At 38.4% G+C, this 25,203-nt stretch overlaps 1 protein-coding gene across 1 annotated transcript in view; it reads left to right on the forward strand.

The window, feature by feature from the left end:
- Window positions 1–8,622: 8,622 nt before the first annotated feature.
- Window positions 8,623–25,203, forward strand: part of wnt10b (wingless-type MMTV integration site family, member 10b) — a 30,832-nt gene continuing 14,251 nt past the window's right edge. The window contains exons 1-3 of the mRNA XM_039747242.1: window positions 8,623–9,639; window positions 12,667–12,929; window positions 23,729–24,111. Coding sequence (XP_039603176.1) covers window positions 9,566–9,639; window positions 12,667–12,929; window positions 23,729–24,111 — 720 coding nt within the window. The 5' untranslated portion in view covers window positions 8,623–9,565. The remainder of the gene's footprint in view (window positions 9,640–12,666; window positions 12,930–23,728; window positions 24,112–25,203) is intronic.

Raw genomic sequence — 25,203 nt, forward strand, 5'->3', positions numbered from 1 at the left:
CCTTTCTCACACTGCCTTCTCTTCAGGCCGCCTCCTTTCCACTCCTCCCGAGCTCCATCCTTCTCCGCTCCCGACTCAAGCCACTGAAAGGAGAGAGGCAGCCCCTTTTATAATCACCTGGATGTGCTCCAGGGGCCTCCCGATAATCTTCTGCTGGCACTCCCCAGTGTGGCAGAAGTACTGGCTGCACACCCAGAAGCACTTCCAGGTGTGGCAGAAGTGCTGAGGACCAGGGCTTTCCAGGCATCAGGGCGCCCCTGACGGTGACCACGGGCCCCTATAGGGTTGAGCTTCCAAGCTTAGTTCCCGTGCTCCCCAAAGCCACCAGGGCGGTTACCCCCTCGTGGTCTGGAGGAGACGTAATCCCTCCTCCGGTCCTTCCAGGCATCCCGGCTGGGTGCCACCCCCAGCTGCTTGCCACACTTGTTTCTTCAATAAATGGCACAGTTGTTAGCAATTCTGACTTTTGGATTCCCAAATTTTACTCCTTGTTGTTGCCTGTTTTGAATTTGCTTATTTTCCCTGTTTTTCTCCTGATAAATTGATCTTTCTCCCACATGCTAGGGGGATCACTGATGCATATTAGTGCCTAGAGTGAAGGTTATTATGGGTTGTTAGGAATTGTGCACCCCATGATAGACTAGGCCCTTGTTCTGGGATGGTTCTTGCCCTCTTATCCAGTGCCATTAAGGTAGGCCATGAATTAAGTTAAATGGTTGTGAAAATATGTATTTTTCTATATTGCTGAAAATTGAAATTACAACACCTTGAAAGTTTCTTCTTATTTCCACCACATTTTGGAAAAATCATGTAGCAGTTATCCATTTATCCATCCATCCATTTTCTTAACTCACTTATCTAGGGCAAGAGTTGTAGGGAAGCTGAAACCTATCCCAGCAGTCACTGGGCACTAGGCAGTTACAACACATAGACAGGTTGCCAGTCCAAGTCAGAGCAAAGCAAATCATTAAATTTATAGTTCTCTGAGATAGGTTTTCAAATGTTGCTTACAAAATTTCAGCAAATAGTATATCCACCATTAGTACAGTAGCACACTTGTGTCGATTGTCAACAATGAGTTAATGAAAGTCATCTACTACCTTATAGGATGTGTAAGGGGTTCAACTGGGGGTCTTCTAACAGTGTCCCATACGCACTTGAATGATTTCGTTTAGGGGAAGTATCAAGCGATTCAGTAGCTACGATGTTTTGAAGACCCTTCTAATAATGCTGGTAGTGTTTTAGAAAGCACAGGTTTTGATGGTGCACATGAAGGGGATGACATCACGGTCAATCAACCATTAGACATGCTTCTGAGAACATATGCCATCCTCAGTAAAAAACAACTGTGATTCCCTACCATTTACACTAACACCTCACACCATTGTGCCAGATGCAGGTGAAATATCGTTTTTAACAATAATCTTTGGAAGAGCCCTTTCTCCAGGATTTCTGTTGACCAGATATGTCAGTCACTTAGCAGAAATGTGACTCATCACCAGAGATGAATCTGTGACACTGTGCTACTCAGTTCTGTCTTTTTTGATGACAAAAGAAATCTTTGCTGAATTTGCTGAAGTATCAAGGAGACTGATAAGTGTGGGTTAGTGTCATGTAGACAGCAGTTAATATTTTATACTGTGACACTTTATGCTGGCACAGAACATATTTACATGGTTGTTGTACTGTAGTCTGTAATCACGGTGCGTTTGTTTTGATCTTCCCTGTCAATCATCCCTCTCTGTAGTCCTGCCTGGGTTCTACAAGTCTTTATCTTTTCAACTACTTACTGGTGCCACATTTCACAGTGGAGATATTCTTTCCAATTCACTGCTCATCCTTTCTGTAAGATGTGTCATCATCATACCTGTCACTTATTTGCTTTCTCCATCAGCTGTTGGCATAGAGCTCTTGTATGCCTTCTAGGCATTGAGGAAAAGGTGCAGAATGTTTGGTATTTAAATAAATTTCAATTAAGGATTTGTTTGTCAAATGGATATACAGTAATCATCATGCATGCTAAATTTGGTGAAACGTAGTTAATGCCTTCATGGTGCTACAGTATCAATTTTTATCATTGTATTTCAATCAGTTATAATAGAACAGCCTTTACCTTCCTATGACCCTGTAAAAGAAAACTAACTTTAGAAAATTGAATTGATATAAATACCACTAGCTAGACTGTGCCCAGTAATTCTAAGAAGTTAAGAACATAGAAAAGGTGCATAAAAACCTCAGCTAGTGACAGCACTTGTAATGAGCATAAGGCGTCTTAGGAAAATGTGAACAGCATGAGGGACAAAGCATAACTGATAAAATCAAAATGTGACTCGGAATAAGAATGAGAGAAGAAAATATGAGCAAAGAAATTGTCTGTGAAGTAGCCATTCTGTAAGGGTATATGATACGAGAAGTAAGGAGAATAGAATCTACAGAAAGTGGTAAAAAAGATACTGAGCCAAAAAGGGAAACAAAAATTACTGTAAAATTGCTATCTGAGAAGAATACAAGGCCAATGCAGTGTTTGTGGAACTGAATTTTACAGATGTGATGGGAATGTATGGAGTATAGTGGCTTTAGAGTTTAGAGTAGTAGAGCATCAAAAGATGAAGAGGACATTAGAGAAGAGGAGAATGCAGAATAAATGTATAGGAACACATAGGGCAAATCAAGTACTAAGTTGAAAAGCACTGGACACCTACTGGGTGCACAATGCAAACTTAGTTATTAAGGGAAGAACACATTGAATATTAAAAGAATAGAGAATATTAAAGAATATTACAGCAGCAAAAGGCAATCAGAAAATCTATAAGAGGGATCTATAAGAACAGCACAGAGTAAATGGAGTAAAGTGTAACAATGTTATAGGATACAGAGTTGAGCTGTAATGATTAGAGAATAATATTTCAGAGCCTAGAGAGAATCAGAACAATGAAAGACAGAGGAGACTGAAAATGGAATACAGTATAGCAAAGCAGCATAGTATTGTTACAGAACAGAGCATTATATCTGAGCATGAAAATCATGAGTGAAGACATTTAAGCTTCGAAATTGTTGAAATTGTAAAAAATCGAATATTAAGGAAGAGTGCAGAACTACTTATGTTGCTGTGAGTGCGGAGTTGCTACATCTTGTTTATGAGAACAAGACATAGTGAAGAGCAGAAGAACAAAGGAAATCTGCACAGCAAAATAAATTAGAGCAGGAAATAGACCAAAGAATTAAGGTTATTTAGGTAATGAAATAGTAATAAAAACCATACATGTACTTATGAGGTTTGAAGTGAAATATAACTGTAGGAGAGGAAAGAGGAAACATGAGACATTTGACAGACAAGAGGAGGCTGCTTAGTGCATCAGATTTATTTTTGCTGACTAAGAGCTAAGTTGATGCAATATTTTGGCCAAAGACTTTTCAGATATTTTCACTTTTTTATACTTTCAAGGTTGGAGAATATTGGAAAGGTACAAAATAGAAAGAAACATAACTCAGAGAAAGCATAGTGAAAAACCCAGATAGCATGTGGGTGAGAAGAGTGAAAAAGGTATGTGGACATAATAGAAACAACTTATGGCCTATAATATATACTATATGTGCAGAACTAAAGATGACAGGAGGGAGAAAGGCAGAAAAATGAGTTGAGAAAAAAATAAGAGAATGTTTGAAACAGAACTAAACAATGAAATCATTAAGAGAAGGAATTCCAAAGGACACTAATAAATGTGTGGTGAAGCACAAGGGAACTTTTTAAAATTAAGTAAACAATTGCATTAAACTTTCTGATTAATGACATGTCAGTTACATAAAAATGTGACAGTGGGTGCATAAGGTGACTCTGTAGGGTTTAGCGGCCATTCCTGATGAATATATTTTAACATCTATACCCATTGGCTTATCTTTGTTTTCCATCACTTTCCTAACTTGTGTTGGTTTTTAACATATTTTCATTGTACTATTTATTTAATGGGATTTAGGAACACTTTTGAAGGTACATTTCACAGTGTGGTAATGCTTCTGTATTTTTGTGTCAAATAGAGAATGATGATATAAATTGTTTAATCGACTGTGATATTTCCTGACAGTTTAATTGCAGTTTAAACAATGCATTTTGTATCTTTAAACTAAATAAACGCACAATCTAAAAAAGAAATAGGTAACTGACACACATTTGGCAGTCCCTCCTGGCAAGAGCAGATGCAGGAATGAACTTGCTGCGAACAACTGTATCTTCAGGGCCAGGTAGTCCTCTTTTTGTTAATATCCCATGGTGGAAAGCAAGATGGGTGATTACCAGTCTTTCATCATTATTATTTTGAGCTGTTTCAGCAGGGAAAGACCTTGCACTGAGCATTTGTGGCCCACCTAACATCCCCATTAATTTTAAAACAGTCTTTAATATGGATTCTTTTTTAAACTATCACATCTCCAAGCTCATAAATCAGCTTTACACTTCCATTTGGTGGAAGTCAAAGATAAATGGTTATATGTTACATGTAAAGTTTTGAAAGAGTCCTGGAGGCTAAAATGTAATAGTGATGAGAGGACTGGTACTATGACAGCAACAGAATAATGATGTTGTGACAGGATTAGCATGGATACTTGTATATGATGTTAGTTTGAAATCAGCCCCAGAGGTAAAACCAACACATTTTTTTTGCTGATATGATTATCACATCCGATCGCCACTGTTTCATGAATTATGGTGGGAAGAATCTTATTGTAGCACTGATGGAAACAAGGTAGTAACAAACCCTGAACGAAGGTCAACTTATCCTAGTCATCACATAAATACAATTCACATACTAGGGAAATTTATGAAAGTCAAATGTCTTGACAGCATGTCCACTCATCCATTGTGTAAACACAGCAGGTATGTTAGAGGAGTGCACATATTTTGAGGCCTGTCACTGCAGAACCTAAAGCCAAATAGGATGACAGTTCATTTAATGGAAACTCATGTACACATCCATGTTTACTCATACTTTATTTGCAGAATTAAATGCTGCATACTAACCCAAAAAGCACACCTTTAATGTGTGGCAACTGAAGTACCAGAAGACACAGGCACAGGGAGAATCCACAGGCTCCATACATGAGAAGCCACAGGTACTGTGATGCAGCAACATTTTTAACTAAACTACAGTGCACTGTCTTAGTTCAGATCTGACACACTCCATTTATGAGAAATTAATTTCTGTAAAATATATTTCATGTGCTTCCTTATGTTGTGTCCTAGATATCATAACATTTCACAACAGAATAATTCCAGCAGAATTATTATTAACATAACTGATAACAGAGGATGCAAGGAGATTCTTGTGTATTGCATTAACAACAGAACATACTAACCCATTTAATTACTCCATGATTTACCAGTGTTACAGTTTAATTTTCTTGGTCATGGTGAGTCGAAAGTTGTGGCTTTGCACTCATGACTGCTGGCTGTGTAGTTTCACATTACCAGCTACTCTATCAAAGTGCTCTGCAAGTAGCCACAACAAAATCAAATGGCTTGTGTGTGCAAAAGTTTACAACCAATGAGTTCTCAGCCGAAAGTGAAATGTATAAAACCCTGTGGTCTTCTCTGGCTTTTATGATATATTTTTTTCTTTTTGTTTCTTCTTTTACAGGAAAGCACAGACAACAATGGCAGTACAGTGTTCCTTCTTGATTGGCTACCAATATCTGTCACCTTCACAAAACTTTTACAGCACAATAGGAAAACTGAAACTGTGTAGAAGAAGCAATCGTGTAATCTGTCATCCCCTTTAATTCCTAGTCACATAATCTGACTATTTTAAGGAAATGAGACCCAGCAGCTCTAATTGGTAAGTGTGACATGATCTAAGACTCAAATTCATGTAGTGTGACACCCTTCATAACATGCGCACATCTAACCACAGCAAATTAATGGAACACATTATGACTCACAGAGAGCATTTAAAAATGAAAATCTGTCTCCTGCAATAAATCACACCCATCTCAAGTAGCGTGTCTCAAAGAGCATCACAGATTATCACATTCAAACAGTTTTCTCATGTTATCAAAAAAAAGAATGAGAATGCAACATATGTTCAATGGTTAGTGCTGTTACCGTACAGGCCCAGCATACTGGATTCAAATCCATGCACAGTCACTGTTTGCACTGAGTTTTTATGTTGTCGCCATGTCTGCATGGATTTTGCTTCTGGTACTCTGATTATCCTCCCTCCTCCCCAAAGTTGTTAAATGTTAAACATGCCACTTTAATGGCTAATTCCAGACTGGGCTTTTATGAGTGCTTGTAACTGGGCTCCGCAATAGACTGGTTCTTTCTCTATGGTTGGTTTGGGCCTGGTGCCTGATGCTGTCTAAGCAGACACTGGCCCGCTTCTACCCTGTACTAGATTAAGTGGATTTTTGAATGTCATTTTATGTTACATTAAAAATACAAGCATTATAAAAAAGAGAAGAAAAGTGAGATGCATAAATGCATTCTCAAATCCACTTTAACCAATTCAACATCTTTGCTAGGGAAGCTGAAGTGTATTATTGCAGCACTTAATTTAAAATGGGAGACAACCTTGGACAGAGTACCAGTCCTTTGCAGGGCACATGTAACATTCATACGTAAAATATAATTTTGGACTCTCCAACTGACCTGACATGCAAGTCTTTTACGAGCAAAATGAATACCCAGAGGAAAACCTAAGCAGACATGGGGAGCATATACACACTGTGAACAAACAGGCCCAAAAAATTGAACTAATGGCACTGGATGTGTCTGAGATCAATCTCCACATTCGTAAGGATGGATTTATTGCTCTCCTTTGAATTTAATTTCGATATTCACAGGAGTGCATGTATGAATATGCCCAGTGAAGTTGTTTCCAGCCTTGCACATGATGCTGTCTAGCTCCCTATGACTAATGTACAGCAAGATGTAGATTTAAAATGAAATACAGTATTATGTATGATATGCTCAATTACTCTCTACCATACTTCTTTTAATTAATTAATACACAATAAATAAAGGGTGTAAAGATGGACAGGTTAATATTCATATGTATATAAACTTTTGAACACTGTGTGATTCATGGGAACATATAAGAGAAGAGAAAAATAAAAACTCCAACTGATGTGAGTTTTGAAGAACATAAATCACCAAGGGCTTACTGCCTTTGTGAAAACTGAGTGTCACTGTCTGGCGTACATAAACCAGCTGCCCTCAGACAATTTCATGGATATTTAGTAATATATTTTAGTGAAACCATCCATCCATCCATTATTCAACTTGCTATATCTTAACTACAGGGTCACGAGGGTGCAAGGCAGGAAACAAACCCCAGGCAGGGCCAGCCCACCGCAGGGCATGTACACACACACACACACACACACCAGGGACAATTTAGAATTGCCATTGCACCTGACCTACATGTCTTTGGACTGTGGGAGGAAACCCACGCTGACACGGGGAGAACATGCAAACTCCACACAGGGAGGACCTGGGTTAGTGAAACCAACTTTCCTTAAATTAGTTTAAAATAAGTGAAGAGTTTTTATTTTATAGATTATGCCATTTCTAGCATTAATTATGACATTTTGTCTAATGCCAAGCAGAATATTTGTTAAAATTAATAGTGCATGCAAAAAACCAATGCACACGGGAGAGTGGAGAAAGCGAATTTGAATAAGTTATAAACACAAGGTAGTTATGATAGCTACAATTACAGTCTTTACAAAATATGAATCGATAAGTAATAAGAATGTCTTGATGCAGGAGGGGCCACCTCTTATACTGACAGATCATTCCAGATTTTAGTCCATCTGATGTGTAATAAGAGAATGCATGATGAGGAGTAGGATGTGTTGTGGGAGAGGGTGCTTGGCACCAAAGCTGTAAATGATCAGTTGTTTAAAGTAAGAGTAGCCTGTCTGGTATGCTTTATTATTCTAATTTGGTAAATCATCTATTTCTTTTTTTGTCTAGAGTTGGGTTTGCACTTTGTGGTGTTTAAAATATATCATCATTTGCCTTGCAAAAAGCTTTCGATAATACTGATGCTTGCTTGATTGATTAATTGGAATGCAGTGCTTTTTCGATGACAGGTACTGATTAATGTCAGAAGACAACCTCTTCAGAGCATATAAATGCTAGGTATAATTTAGTTTAAAAAATGGACCAAATGTCAACCCCATGACAGAATAAATCACTTTGACCATTGGAGCAACATGTATGCTGCCTTTTTTATTCACAGACTTTCTGATGTTGCAAATGAAATTTAAAAATATAAGTAAGTGTTGTTAAAAAACTTGCCTGTAAATGTAAGCTGCAAAAGTACTTTTCTCTCTTTGTATTTTTTCGGGAAAACTATTTAGTTTAACAATGACATAAGAACAAAAATGAATTCCTCAGAAGAGTTGAGGACCCATTAAATGTTTGTACTGTTTGGTGAGGGTTCTGATCCCTATTTAGGAAAGATGAAACGTTACATTAATAGTAATAAGATATCCAAACCCCTTAGCTGCTCTTTTTTTATGATACACCTCAGATACAAATCCCGGCGGAGAAAAAGAGCTCGCCACGCAAAAGAGGGCTGTTTGGACAGGGCAGGAAGGGAGGTGCTAGAATATTGTCAGAAGCGTTGTCTTGTGTCGGGCAGATCTGCTCTAGCAAGTGGGAGCGAAAGGTGCAGCGTAGTGTGTTTTTGTGTGTGCGTGTCGAGTCACGTTACGCAACAGTTAAAGATGCGATTCGGGTTAAAAGCGTAATTTAGCAAGTGTGCAAAAACCTACTGTGACTCCTGAATTGTTGAAGACATTTATATAACAGGGAAGAGGACTGCACAAAACTGTCGAACCTCCTGGAAAAAGCGGCGGATGATGCAAACGCACTGTGAGATAAAAGCGAGGCGCAGTGAAATGAGGCGTCAATGAGCAGAGGCAGCAGATGACAGTGGGCTTTGTTGGGGCGCCGGAGGGACACACGCTCGCCGGCTGCCGCCGGCTCTCCAGACATTCACGCCGCTGCTCTTCAGCTTTGCGGTTTGGGGGTCTTGTGATCTGTTTTGTTTTGTTTGGTTTTCTTTGGCTTGGCTTTATTCCCTCTTTTTTCATCTCGCCACATGAATGCAGAAAGAGCTCTGAGGGCCTGGAAATGAGCGATCACAGGGCGAGGGTGCTGGCTGTCCCAACTGGAACCCCAGGGGAGTCCGCCCCTGCTCCCCTTTCCACGCCAGTTCTTCCAGCAGTTGTTACAGACACTCTTCCTGGACCCTTGCATCCTCAGCCAGAAAGCTTTATTTGTTTAGTTGAGAGTGGATCCGATCCACACTTCAGCGACAATCGAGTTGTTGGTGAGTTAATAAACTTATAAAGAGAACCCCGACGCATCGTCCGTGACTCCTGTGGTGGCATCTTTTTAAAAAGCCCCCCCATTCCCACCCCGCAGTACTTTCCCTTAGACCCCCTCCCTACAGAGCTTCAACTCATCCCACGCAATATTCCTCAACGGTGGTGCACCATCAACGGTTCAATCCAGGAGCGGCTTTTCTTTCATGTCACGCTGGGACTCGCAGTTACTGAAATGGAAATTCCCAACAGGAGCTGCTGCTGCGGCGCATTGATCCTGGCGGCGGTCCTCCTTTCACCTGTCTCCACGTAAGTGTATGGGGATAATGAGAGCAACGTGCGGTCGGGGGTGGTAAAAGGGAAGGAGGTGGGGGTGGGGGACGCAAAGGGAGACAAGAAAGTGGAATATCGGAAAGAATGCAATTGAAAGTGAATATGAGCATAAAAGTGACGAGAGTTAAGTGTATGAGATGTCTGACTCTAGGCACTCAGTTCGTGTCTAAAAATACCGTTGACAACAGGAGTTTAATAATGAAATAAGCATTGTATATATACACATACATGCCTTTTCAGTATTAAATTCCTGTTATATTAACCAGCTAATAAATAATAATTTCAAACAAATTAATTTACAAAGAGAGTATATGAGGGTATGTCAGATTGCAATATGAGAGTGGCCAGGCATAAGTGCAAGGTTAGCATTATAAGCGACTGTCAAACACTGCGAGTAGGAAAGTAAGGCGTGGAGTGCGAAGTAGCGGAAAACAATGGGACCTGCTGAGAATAACAGAATAACATTGGACGACTATTATCCACGACATACTTTATAGTATATATATATATATATATATATATATATATATATATATATATATATATATATATATATATATATATATATATATATATATATATATATATATATATTCTGAATTCACAACAGGTGCGCAGAATAGAATACAAATTGCAAGGTATCGCTTGTAAACAGGTGCAAAATATCAGTGAGTACATCACTGTAGACGTAGATATTGAAAGACAAAAGTAAAGAAGGGATGAACGATAAGTGGCACACGAATAAGGACGGCGCTGCATACAAGTGTATATAACAGAGTGAAAATACACCAACGTTTCTTTGTGCGATTGCCAGTGAAAGCATTGAGGGATATGACGCGAGAATTCGCATAATTAGTCATTTTTCCTTCTTTTGAAACCTCAGATGTTGCTCCCATTTTCTTTTTCTTTCTTTCTTTCTTTCTTTCTTTCTTTCTTTCTTTCTTTCTTTCTTTCTTTGTCTTTTGCCGCAGGCACCTGTCGTAATAGCTAGTTGTTTAGTTCAACTTTTCTGATAGGACTGGTATTTAACGCTCAATATATAATTTCGGATAAGCAGCCTAGCCCCTTAAGTTTGAAGAAGAAACTGCCCCCAGGAATAAAAGGACGAAAACAACTTGGGCACTTTAAAGAAAGCATGTCAGAACAAATTCGTGCACATGACTTCATCAGAACCGGATAATCAGGCCAACTTGTGACCTGCAACCCCACGGAAGACCACCCGGTGCGGCTTCTGCAAAGGACAGTACAGTACTCCTTCAATTTTTTGGGATAGTGTCGAATAAGAATTACTACTTTATCCAATGGATGGGATTATTTCAAAACAAGGCAACACATCTTTTAACTGATCGATTTAAACAGACAAGCAGAAATAGATTTACACGTTAATAGTGGAGTATACTGGTTCCGATCATCTTAAATGTGCAATCCAGTGTTACTCCATCTATTAGTACCGTATTTGCAATCTATCTATCTATCTATCTATCTATCTATCTATCTATCTATCTATCTATCTATCTATCTATCTATCTATCTATCTAAAAAGAAAACGAAGGAGAATTTTATATTACAACATTAAGAGTTTATTAAGTTATCGTCGTATTATTATTTGTTTAATTTTACTATTGTTTTAATGTGTTTTTATTGGCATTTAATGAAGCCTCTGCATTCTAATATCTGAATTGCTAAAACAGTTAAATGCTATAATACCTCAACAAAACTACACATAATCAGTGTTATACTGCTGCTAATAACATGAATGTTCAGTAAACAATAGTTCCTTACCATAATTTTATTACACTTGTTCACTTAACATGTATCCAGTGCTATAAGGTCACTAAAAAGAAACTGACAGTATTCATCTACTTTCTTGATTTAACCAACCTAGCAGTTTGTGGTTCATAAAATCTGGGCTGATTTCTTTGTCTGCCAGAGGTGCCACTTTATGCCAAATCACCAACACACCTGAAAATGTGTCACAACTGGCACACACTGTAAATACTTACTTAAAAACTTACTTATATTCTTTTACAAATCTAATTTGCTGTTCAGGTCACTACATATTAAATGTATTTCTCAAATGTCTCTGTCCAAAGCCTGCATTCCTGTATTTTACCCCAATCTGAGAATGTCAAGTGTTTGCTCCAGTATGACAGTATAGCTAATACAGAAATAAAGTGTTTACAGTTTATTGCAATAATACTCCTAAATAATGCTGGGTTTTCTCCACTCCTAAATTATTTTGACGTTTCTGAACCATAACTCATTAACCTTCAAGACATCATTAAGCAGAGCGATTAATGAATCTTAAAGTTTTTTTTCACAAAGAGAAGCATCATGTGAATTATGCAAAGCAAAGCCAACACAATATGAATTATAAAAAAAACAAGGTGCACAGCAGAGTCAGCAGTACTACACATAAACTGTTGCATTAATAATGATTGTTCCCTTACTTAAACAATCAAGTGTTTATTTTACCACTTTTGATTTTGCTATAATGACAATAAGGCAATTCATTTAAATGTGAATAATTTCAGTACTTGGAAGTGCACATGACACTAAAACAAAGGATAAAATGAAAAGCTATCATGTACAAGAGGAGATTGCCTTTAAGACCTGGGAGCAGAATTAGCATCTGTAAGGTAAGGTAGGTAAGAAAGATGAAAAGTGTAATTAAATCCAATACAGTTCCTAAGCATTTGGCAGTTCTTTTGCAGTTATTGTTTTATATGTAGCACTAAAACATATTTAGCGCATAAACTGCATACCAAATGTAAATTCATAGTGCTACATAGATAAATGGTCAATTAAAGTGCAATTGGCATACAGGGATTGATAGCCATCCGTTTTTTTGTTAAAGTATTATAAAAATACGTGTGCTGCATTTGGCAGAATGAATGCTTCTTTTATGGTTATGTGCTGGTGCATCTGTACAGATGACAGTTATTATACAACAGTATCTAACACCATATTCCAACAACACTGCTTCTATTCTTGCTCTTTCAGAGTGCTCTGCAATGACATTTTGGGTTTGAAGCTGCCAGGTGACCCAGTGCTGACACCCAACACAGTGTGCTTGACACTGCCTGGACTCAGTAAGCGGCAAATGAGACTTTGTGTGCGGAGCCCTGACGTGACTGCCTCTGCAATCCAAGGCATCCAGATTGCAATACATGAGTGCCAACACCAGCTAAGAGATCAGCGTTGGAATTGCTCCACCCTTGAAACTGGAGGCAGGCTGCCACATGACAGCATTATACTGAAAAGGGGTGAGTTTGGGGTGAAAATAAGGGTTCTGAGTAAGTAAAATTATAAGGAAAGTGAAACTGTTGTATGCCAAATGCAACTACAGCCTGTTGTCCTACTGGGTTACTGCCAGGGCTAAGTTCCATAATCATAAGGCTGAAGGCATTTTAAATTCCTGAGAATCCAACTCATATATTAGTGTATCAGGACACCATCCTCTTGTATCTGTAGTACATCTCCCCTGGGATCTAACAGGATCAATGTAAAAATTGGACTATTGTGCACTCGTTAGACGTTAAAGGGGTAGACCACAAAGTGGAACAGATGCCAGCCTCTGCCGTCTGCCAGGTGCAGATTGACTTGTTGTAACAATTCAGGTGTCTACAGTTTTGTAAGTATTTCCAAACTGCATCCTGGCATAGATATTTGATAACTTCAAACTGTGTATTAATAGAGCAACAAAGAAGTGACTTGGTCAGCTCAAAAGGTATATAGTCACAAGATTCACCTCACATCAGAGTGCTAAACGAAATCTGTTAGGACCAGTCAACAAAGTGTATTGCACCATCAAAGGCCCTAGAGATCTGATACAATCAAACTGCAAAGTGGCAACGCTGAGGTACGGTGATTATCTGATAAAATCAGACTACATATTGAGATTAGATTCCAATGTACTAAAGTTGAAGATGCATTAGGTTTAAAAGGAATTTTAAAACTCTAAACTAGCAAAGCAATAAATATCTGAGTATTGGTAAGATAAGGCAATGAAAGAGAACCGTAACTGAGGTCCAAGAGCAAATTTGATACTACCAGATGACAAAATGGCAAAACTGCTGGAAAACCAATATCTGACTAACTTAGAATTAAAATTAACGTAGCAACAAAGATCAGATGAAATCAGCCTCAAAGAACACTTTAGACAGAATCACAATGCTAGATGGAATCTGTCAGCATTAGACACCCAAGTATGTTGTAGGTTCTACAGAGCTGTCAAGATCAAAGTTCTTGGTGGCAGATTAGTAGTTACAGTATCTGTTTATCTGATAACATTAGACGATAGAGTGGAACAGACTCTCGTTTCAGAGATCTGCCAAGGTCAGTTTCCAGTGTATAAGAATATAACAAGTGTAGAATGTGAGGTCTGGAATTACTCATACAAAATACAGCAATCTGCAGTGCTTAGAAATTTAATAACAACAGTTTAGAAAATGATGGATCTGCACTTAATTGATATCTCACAGGATCAGACAATGAAGGGATTTAATAAACAACATCTGACTGAGTGAGCCTTAGAAATATAAAGCTCCAGGTTTTAGATCACATTAGAGTATTAGTTCATACCAGGATCAAACAACAAAAAGGCACCAGTGCAGCTTTCATTGATGTGACAGGATCAGACTTCTATCTTACAAAGCCATATACCTCTGAGATATGGCAAGATGAGACTTAAGGAATAACGACAATTGAGATCTGAAAGTCCAGTGCTATAAAGTGTGCATTATAGTTGCAAGAGTTAGAAATGTAATACGATTAGTCCACAAAATGGAAATCTTCACATGGGTGATATGTGACAAGATCAGGCTTTGAAGGATTGAACAACTGTCTTGTGAAGCTACTGGCTTTAACAATTGTGGTGGCATCAGCATATTTGTAGAAAACACACAGACTGAAGGTGTTTGAAAAGATTAGACTTTATAAACACCTTAACATCGAGGATTTGAGGATTTGACTGAGTCAGTCTGTCAGGTAGACGGCTACAGACTTCACACTACATGAGTGGATGAAAATCTACTGGGGGAGATCTACCAGGATCAGACAAAAAAGTAAATGGAACCATCACAAGCTCCAGGGATCTAACAACCTCAGACTCTAAGGTTACAGATCTGTAGGTATCTGATTATCTGATAACATCAGACTTTAATGCAAGGCAGCTGCTAACTTCTGCTATCTGACAAGGTTAGATCCCAAAACAAAAAAAAAAATCTGGAAGGATGTTTCAAAGTCCAACCTGGCAAAGCCATTAAAATATGAAATATGATAAGAGATGACAGTAAAAGAGCATGACAATTAACATCTGAATGTTCTAGTCTGCAAAGTGTACCAAATAGCTAAAGGCCTTGGAAATTTGATAGGATCAGACAACAAAATGGCATAGCTGCAGGTATCTAATATCTTGCAAGATCAGACTACAAAGAAATATTGCTATAGAGTGCAAATTTTAAAATTTAATTGCAGATCCTGGAAATGTTATAGGATTAGACTCCAAAATGGCAATGCATTAGATAGCTATTTCTTGACATTATCAGATTTTAAGAGAACAGAGCAGCTGAAACTTAAAAACCATAAAGTCCATGACTAGTTGCAGGACTTGGAGATTTGATACAATCAGACTACAAAATATCAAAAGTGTAGATAAGTGATATGTGACAACATTTGTGCTTTAAAGAATTATAGTATCTGATATACGAGGGACCTAGTTTACAAAGTATATGATATTGCTGCAGATATGATAGGATCTGAACACTAAGTGGCAAAGCTACAGACAACTGATATCTAACAAAGTCAGGTAATGAAGTGGAGTTCATTTAGCAACAAACATAGGAATGGGTGTGCCTCAGAGACAGCAAAGTTGCCAGAATAAAATCACATCAGAATGCTAAATGAAATCTAACAGGATCAGACTACACAGCTAAAAAAAGTCTGTCATTAAAAAATAAGATTTAGATAGATAGATACTTTATTAATCCCAAGGGGAAATTCACAAAATTTAAAAACTTAATATCCACCAATTTTGTGACTTGCTCATTTCAGTTCTGTGCTGTTGGATAAAAGCATCGGGAGGACAATTTACACCAAAAACCACATCCAAAATCTGCTTGCAGTAGATTACAAACAAATTCCGCTTTGCGCTCTATGCATTGGTCTTATGATGATTACATTTTTAAAGGCATCTTTTTAAGAAAAAACAGGGTGGGGTTTTAAAGATATTTGGGTTATGACAATTCTGAAGCTCAGGCTGCAAAAGAAGTGCTGTGATGGGTGATTCTGGTGAACTTTCCACTGGTTAATTAAATGGGGAGAGCTTTGTCAGCAACTAGGGATTTCTGTGTGATTCGTTTGTTTTCCTGTCTGCCTCTGTGCCTTCATTGGGTAAGGATGGGCCTGAGCCCACCCTAACATTTGACCTCAGGAAGCATAAGTTTGTTTCCTGTCATGAATTCTTGCACAGTTGTGGTCATGTGTCATCTACCTAATGCAGATGCTGAACAGTTGGAAGCAGGGTACTTGCCAAAGACAACACGAGGTAGGGGGGTCATGGTTAGAATGAATACACGCAGGCAGTGAGAGGCTGAGCAGGAAGGAGGATGGGTCATGTAGCCTGCTAGCAATCCCTGGCAGCAGGAACAGCGGAAATAAAATACAGCTTTTGGTTCTTTTACCTCCCAGTTACAAAATAATCATACTGTACTTGAAGAACTTCAATTCTTATATGTTTTTTGGTTAAAATGAAAGGGATATAAAAATAAGCCTAAAATAACAAGCCATATTCGTGACTAATACCAGACATCACGCGACTTGCTGCATGCGAGCAGCTTTTATTCAATTGCCTGTTCCCTTCCTGTGCAGAAGAGAATTTGCCCGCCGGATCTGTGCCTCTGTACACAGAGAGGTGCCCATCACTCCTTCACGTCATCACTGAGAAATGACAGGAGCTGCTCAGCAATTAAGTCTAGAGAATAAAACCATTTGGATGCTTGCCCAGGGCAATTGGCAGGGCCTGCTGCAGCAGATATTGTTATTAGAAACTGAAGTGAGTGCAAGAGAGAGAGAGCAAGAGAGAGAGGAGGAGGAGGAAGGGTGGAGTTGGATAATGAGCCACACCCACTCCTGCAGCAACTTATGCAAAAGACTAAGCAATTCCAGTATAACTACAAGGTCTGCAAAAAGTCTAATTGCTGTACACACAATCCACACCATCAATTCAACAGTGTCAGATTAAGTCACATTTTCATACTGGGAAACATTTGAGGATGAAAGTAGAAAGTGCATACTAATGTGCAATAACTGATACACTCTAGGTAGCCCTTAAAGCCCCTATTCTGAAATGTTACCTCAAACATTTGTGATGGAAACCAAGACATCAGTGAGCCCCAAACCCCAATACAAACACACACAGAATCCTGGGTTCAAATAAAGGATGTGTTTTATTCACCACAATACCTCCACAAAAGTAGCACAAGAACAGGTTTTCTCTCTCACGATTAACTCACCTCTTTCCACCACACTGCCATCCTCCAGTTGAGCGTTGCATTATGGCCTGGATAAAGGAGTGTGGTCCCTTTTACTGAGGACCTGGGAGTACCTCTGGTGCCAGGACTACTGCCCGGTGGAAGTACTTCCAGGTCATAGGAAAGCCTGATATTCTGGGGAGCACATCTCCCTGCAGCGCCCCCTTGTGGCACCCACTTACATCAGCAGGATTGTGCTCCAGGTATTTTCTGCTGGTTCCCAAATAGGTGCTACCATCTAGCGCCTGGGGGGATTAAACATCCCCCAGAGACAATACCTGTACTCTGCTTTTCTCGTGGGGCTTCCCTTTATTTGGGGCTTCCTGCCTGAGTAAGGAACCATCGGTTCTGGTTGGGATGCCCATCCATCTCTTAGGGCTGCCTAGTCCAGGTGCAACCTCTTTTCCTCCCTTGGCCGGGATGCCTTTATGTTCCCTTGGGGCCTCTAATCTGGGTAAGGAATTTTCCTGGTTCCTGGCCGGGATGCTTGTCCATCTTATGTGCAACTCACAAGAGGGCAAGGAAGATAGTTGTAAAAGTAAAGATGAAAAAGAAAGATTTCAGTTCAAGAGAAAATAATAAGATATTACTTTAGTGAGCACCTTAAAGTGTTGCAATGAGTAGGTGCAATTTTTGTTCCAAATATCTAGCTAGTTAAACAACATGCAGATGATCACATGGTGATTTAATAGTGAAGAATTAAAGTGTATCTTTTTGATTTATAGTCCAATCATTTACGTAGTAGACCATACTGCCTATAAAGTCATCCAAGATTGTGTGTTGCAGAATAGAAACATACAGTACAATATATGGTTTATTTTAGTATTGAATTTTTGTGCTTCTTCAGTTGCATATTCAGCTGTAGATTGGAACATAAGATGTAATATAGATTTATATCAAACATTAACGTGGCACTAGAACATATGCTTTCCAAATGGAATGTTTATGCCTAGAAACCATGGATGTACTGCAGTGGCACACTAGTGTTTGTTTTTAATGGGCACTGTTGCTCCCTTTGACGCTAAAACATAAGGATATCAATTTAGTCATTACCACCAACTCCCCCTGTGACCCTGAACAAGTTGCTTTACATCCCAGTATTACTGTACAGCTGAGTGATTATGGCAAAAAAAAACACTAAACTAATTTGTAGAGCACCTTACTGTAGGTTGGCATTCATAAATCGCTTAATACATTATGTTTATTTGGTTGCTTTTGCTTTCATTTGTTCCAGAGTTGTGATCTTGTTCAGACTAAACAGTATGGGAATTGTTTAAACCTAATGAACGAACAGATTGATTCACTAAAGTAGACTGAAATAACTCAGTTAAAAATGACTGAAAACTGGCCTTGAGGTAGCACTATTACTCATGTTCACTGTGTATCCCAACAAGCCAATCTTGCTTTGGTGTTTTCTGAGTATTCTCTGATATCCCAGATACATACAGGTGATGTTAATTACAAATTGGAGTGGCACATGATAGTGTTATTGCGTCTGATTGTGTACACTGTGATAGGATTTAGGATTGGTACTAGGATAGTACCAGATGCTGCCAGAATAAACTTGCACTCCACACAACCATGTATTGAGGAACATAGTTTCACAAAATGAATGAAATTCGGGAAAGTGGCATGCCTAAAGTAATGTTCTACATTTCCCAGGACAGTCTAATATTTTAGCTCCAATATAGGTGTCCAATCGTAGTTTTAAAAATTGGATTGTTCCATACTTAAAAATGTAATTCAGTAAGTTTATTCAGATGTTACACTGCTGCACATAATTCTTTTTTATAATAGCTGTATATCAGTGCACTACACTTAATCACCAATCATATCAATTCTACTCAAAATAGAAACAAGTTCTGACCAATTCGATCTCCTATGATTGTAAAACTTATGCCTTTCTCAATGCGCACATGGGCATGATAGTGTACTTAACATGAAGAAGATGAAAATTTAGTCCTTACAAAAAGTAATAATGAAAAAGATTTATAACATGAAACTCATCCTCTAGGACAGAGAACAACCAGGACAAAGCTTTTGTTAATTATTGTGCAGGTTTCAGTAACATTTCTAACTAATTTTTAGTTTCTGGTCAGTGGTTCACATGTGCTATTACTATAGTCTGTTTAAACTGAGTGGATGTTGTGTACTTCATGTTCTGTGGAATTGTTTTTTGTGTAAACAGTGTTAACAAGAGTAAAAGATAAGGCTCTACCTTCCAATAGATTTTAATTATGATTGCTCTTTAACCAACAAATAAACTGTGACTGAAACTACAACCCATAATGGTACATTTGATACTATTTTGGCTTGCTTTTAAAAATTGTTGCCACGTTTTAAATAAGAAAAAAGTGACACAAACAAATGTATTAATTGAAAAGAACCAAAACTTGGGTTAAGCTGATTAGAGAATCGTATTATAGTCATTGCTTCATGTAGTGCCTGTCATAGTGATCATCATCCTTAAGTGCTACAGTGGATTCAGAAAGTATTCAGACCCCTTCACTGTCTACACACTTTATTCTGATGAAGATTTAATTTTAAATGGATAATTTTATAATTTGTGCCCATACACTCAATTACCAATAATGACAAGCCGAAAATATGTTTTCAGAAAGTCTGAAGAACTGTATTTTTGTTTCCCGGAGAAAACACACTTTCAGACAGGTAGCAGTTTGACATTGTGTGATCAGCTGCAGGCCGGTGCACAAATTCACACATCTCACGTTAGCAGAAAACTTCAAGCTCAGCAACTTACTGTAAATTCAGTTCTCTACCCTGGCTGGGTTTTAAATGTTTCTGCTAGAATGAGATATGCGATTTTGCACACCACCCTGCAGCTACCTTTTTACAAGAAAAAAATCTACATTTTCTTTGATTGCAATGGAACATCTGCAATGTCAACAAGAAGCATAGAAACAATTTGTATGATAGAAAGTGCAAGCATCATAAATTTCCCAAAGGTGATCATATGCTTGTTCTGGTTGCAACTGATCTTCATAGGTTTCTGACAAAATGACAGAGTCTGGTCATGATTGAAGAACAAACAAATCATGTAAATTATATAGTTAGAATACCACAATATCACAAGCTGGTTCAAATACTAAATGTCAATCTTTTGAAGAAGTTGCTAAAGAACTGACACACAGAAACAGGAGTTGATTTCTCTAATGAAAGGGAACAAAGATGTCTTTCCATCTCTGTTTGGGAAGACTAATTTGGCAGAGCATAATCATGTAATGTAAAAGAGAAGTAGCATGGTAAGAAGTAAAACAAATGCTCAAATTAGATGTAATTCTGGAAAGGAAAAGTAAATAGTGTAACCCAGTGGTATTAGTTCCATAACCAGACAGGTCCATATGGTTCTGTTTAGATTTTACACAACTGGATACATTTTTTTAAATTTGATGTGCACCTAATGGCACATGTTGAAGAGTTGTTGAAAAAGTTTGGTAAAGTGTCCTATATATCTCTGCTTTGGATTTGATTAAGGGACATTGGCAGGTGCCTCCCAAAGAATATAGCTGTGAAAAAAAGCTTTGTTTGTCACCTTGGATGGTTTGTTCGAATTTGTTAGGCTATCATATGGTGCCTGTGGTGTACCTTTCACATTCCAGCATATAATGTATCAAATTTTATGCCCTAATTCTGAATATTTGGGTGTGTATCAAGATAATGTAATTTTAGTAACAAGTGGGAAATGCACCTAACAAAAAAGTAAACAGAGCAGAGGAGAGGTGCGTTGGGAGATCGGACTGTACTTGCATTGATTCAAGCTGAATCGATTACAGAGAAAACACACTTCCAGACAGATAGCAATTTGACAGCTGCGGGTAGGTATACAAAGTTGCAAATCTCACACAAGTAGAAACCTTTAAAGCTCAGAAATGTACTGTATATTGTGTTCACTATCCAGCAGACCTTTCTATCTTTTAGACCATACATGGAGCTCATCATGGCTGATCGAGATGCCTGTGAATTCTTTCCATCTTCAGGAACTATTGCCTGCTGTCAAACAAGTGAAGATGTTTGCTTTTAAAAAACTCCAATATTGTAAAATTTCAATAATTATAAAATGGAAGAAGTTTGAAACCTCCGGGTCTCTTTCCTACAGTTACCCAAACTGAGTAACTGGGCAAGAAGGGCCTTGGTTATTGAGGTGATCAAGACACCAGTGATCATCATAACAGAGCTTCAGAAGTCCTGTGCTAAAATGGGAGAAACTGTTGGACAGACAACCATCTCAGTAGCTGTCTGTCAAAAAGGCATTTATAGTAGAGGTGCTAACTCCTGATTGGTGTTTGTCAAATTACATTTAAAGGGTTCTCAGAGCATTAGAGAAAGATTGTCTGGTCTGATGAGTCAGACCAGAGAATTGAACTCTTTAGCACAATTTCAAAGACCAGATACTGCTCATCACATTTTTTAACATTACAACTATAAACTGTAATTAAAATACAGTTTATTTAGAGTTTTTCATTTTCAATAGTAGCAAAAAAAAAAATACACAACAACTGGAGAAATATGGAGAAAAAAATCAGTGAATAACTCACCTTGCTCTAGGGTACTTTTAAAGTTATTAATGAATTAAGATAAAGAATATATGCATAATTAAAAATCTACACATACAGGTGACTAGTTGGAATCAAAAATGATTTGTTTAGAGTTCTTCCCTCTGCCTGCTAGCGTTTTAGATATACTTAATTGGCCAATTAAATCCTATCTGTCATCTGTTTGTTTTTTTTTATTTATGACTATTGGTCGCAAATTGTAATATACCATATGAATTGCAGGCAAGAGGCTATTATCCTTCAACTGTATGTCCATTCATTGTAGTTTTTACAAAAATCAAATATGCAAACTAAGACCACTGTGCAATCCTAACCGCCAGACTTTTACCAGTTATACATTTAGTGTGTGTATTATATCTGTGACTTGGCAGAAAAAGTGATCTAGCTAGTATGTATGTGAACTGTAAACTGTTTAAACCTTTCCTGTTTAAACAACTGCAGGTCACTTAACCTGCCCCTTTTCTAATTTCTAAAAAAGGAACATACAGTAAGTTAAAAATTATATTATAATAAAAGTACACATTGCCTGGAATTGTATTATTTAACGCTATATAGAGATAAGTACATTATATTTGTAGTCTTTAATTTGAAATTCCCAGCATAGCACAACATTCTTAAACCCACTTATTGGAATTCAGGATTGCAGCGCGCATTAGCCGATCCTAGAAGCAAGGCAGAAACCAGCATGTGATAGGACACCATTCCAACTTAGGGCTCGCTTATGCACACATCGATGTTAGGATGTTAGGAATTCTGCTTGGAAGAAAATATCAGCTAAATAAATAAAAGTAAATGTAATTCACTGAGATGAAGATGTTCCAATTTATCAGAATCATTGTCTGTCCCTGCTGACATAACACAAGAGTCCAAAGTCATACAGAGCTTTTAAACACATGTTTATCTGGATATCTGTGCTTTAAAAGGAAGAGCTTTAAACTGGAAATAGATACAAGAAATAGGAGAGCATGTTTTTTTGCAAGTATAAGCCTGACTGACATAAAGTGCAACTTCAGATAATATTTTTCCTTGCTTGTCTCTGTGTTTGATTTTCATTAAGATGTGGTCTTCTGTGGCTTCTTATTCTTAGACTTTTTTGGTCTTGAACTTTATTTGTGAGGTACTTTTACTTAATATTTCAGATCTTATTCGAAGAACTGTTTTTTTTTCTCTCCACAGTATGCATTCAAACCTTTAATCTCTTTGTTCTTAATATATTGAATGTTTGCTAGTAAAGTTTTATACTGTCATAGAAATATTTTTCTTTATTTTAGATAGACTTACTGTTTGAAATAGTGATTACTGTAAAAGTCATTTTATAAAGTAAAAGCTGATTTATTGATTGATTGGTTGATTGAAATGGGGCGTTTTGCCTTTGGCAAATACTGATTTATGTCAAACTACAACCTTTGCAAAACACATAAATCATGCCTGTAATTTAGCTTATGAAAAATGTGCCAAATGACAGCCTTTGACAGCATAAATCCTGACCCTGGACATCAGCAGAAAAGCTGGGCTGTCTGTCTTTTTTTTTTTTTTTTGAGGCATTGATTGATTGACACCATTTTTGCATTTCATTAGTTTTTTTGTGCCAAAGAAAATAAATGCTAGAAAAGACCATTTGGCATAGAAGATTTGGCCAAACAGTTGCAGATATTTGACCCAATCTGTTAGACTCAATTGAAAAACCACATGCAATAAATAAAAAATCTTCAAGCCTGTCTGCACTGGTTGCTGTGTCTGGTTAGAATTAATCTCTGGTTCCTGCAGTATGTCTGGTTCGTTTTAGGCACAACTGTCTGTTTCCAGTTAGCATTGGGCACTAACATTAGATTGGCTGAGGTCAAGGCAAACAGAAGTGATCGATGTGAGTTTCTATAGTTTTTTGCAGTTATCAGAAAAGGCAATAGTTAGAGGAGAAGCATGGCTTCTGTAATAATGTCTCTCCCTGCCTCCCTCTAGGTTTCCGGGAAAGTGCCTTCACCATTTCACTGCTGGCAGCAGGAGTGGCTCATTCTGTTGCAACAGCCTGTAGCCTAGGCAAGCTGCAGGGGTGTGGCTGTGAGTCCAAACGGCGTGGCGATGAGGACAAGATCAGGCTGAAACTTAATCAGCTGCAGCTACAGACCCTGCAGAAGGCTAAGGACCTTTCACACCACAATCTGCCAACACTCCTTGAGCGCCACCACGGGACACCAAGCCTGCAGGACACTTGGGAGTGGGGTGGCTGCAGTCACAATGTCAAGTTTGGAGAGCGGTTCTCACGTGATTGGCTGGACTCCCGGGAAACACCGCGGGATATTCATGCTCGTATGCGAATCCACAACAACAAAGTGGGCAGACAGGTGAGTAAGGTGGTCAATGTCCTTACAACACACCTTTCAAAGATTCATAGAGGCAATGCATGGAATTCTGTATTGCCCTAAGAGCCATATAATGATTTATGGTAGGAGCCCGAAACTGTGACATGGTGCTTTTAAGATTAACTCCATTTTCTCTGATCTGGATAGAGCTGAATGTTGTGTACCACATGAACAGACAAGAAGCTTTGTTAATTTTGTTTTAGGATCATTACAGGCCAGATCTGTACAGTATTGAAAACAATGGAGTGGTTTTAACTTCATGGGTATGGGAAAGGCTAGCAATTCAGACTTTCAGTGAAAAAAGAGAATGAATATTTTTGACAGAATTACTTTATTTCAGCATAATACAAATCAAGTCACTTTGGGTGTTGAGGGCAGACACCTTTCATCATGAGAGAAAAGTGGTAGTGGACCTTTCAGTGGCAAGTCTTCATTTTTTTGTGCAATGCTCTGGGACTTTGCTCTGTTTATGGAGGGGCACAGTGGGTCTTCCTTCAGTTTTATTTGAAGAAATGGATATGGGTTTTTAAAGGCTATAGTTTTCAACATGGACTTCTAAGGGGCATGACTTTATTTCATGTTTGTATTGCACATTGCAATGCAGATCCAAATGGGCAGGGCAAGTTTAGGAGATCCACAATTATTTGAGGAAAAAGTGAGTGCAGATTTTTGAGAAGCATATCTTTATCTTATACTATCCATGCCTTGTGGCTTCGCCCACGTATCAGTGAAAAAGGACAGTGACAGGGGCCCTGCCCGGCTCCCCACTCCTGACGTCACATTTCCCCCTCCCCTCGGCCTGCAGACTCTGTCTTGGATTAACGTGAATATAACACTCCCACAAGCGAACAATGATTCTTAGTAGTATATGCCCCGAGGATGGAGCATGAGTGAGGAGGCCCCCACCCACTTTCCCTTGGCCGGCTGCATCTCTCTCAGATTTGCACAAATAAATCGGTACCGCATGTGAACTATGATACTTAGCTCAACAAGAGAGGTTGCAAAATCAGCCGGAATCCATCCATCCATCTATTTTCTAACCCGCTGAATCCGAATACAGGATCAGCCGGAATG

The sequence above is a fragment of the Polypterus senegalus genome, chromosome 3 (genome assembly GCF_016835505.1).
Source record: "Polypterus senegalus isolate Bchr_013 chromosome 3, ASM1683550v1, whole genome shotgun sequence".
In the NCBI taxonomy this organism is placed as follows: domain Eukaryota; kingdom Metazoa; phylum Chordata; class Cladistia; order Polypteriformes; family Polypteridae; genus Polypterus; species Polypterus senegalus.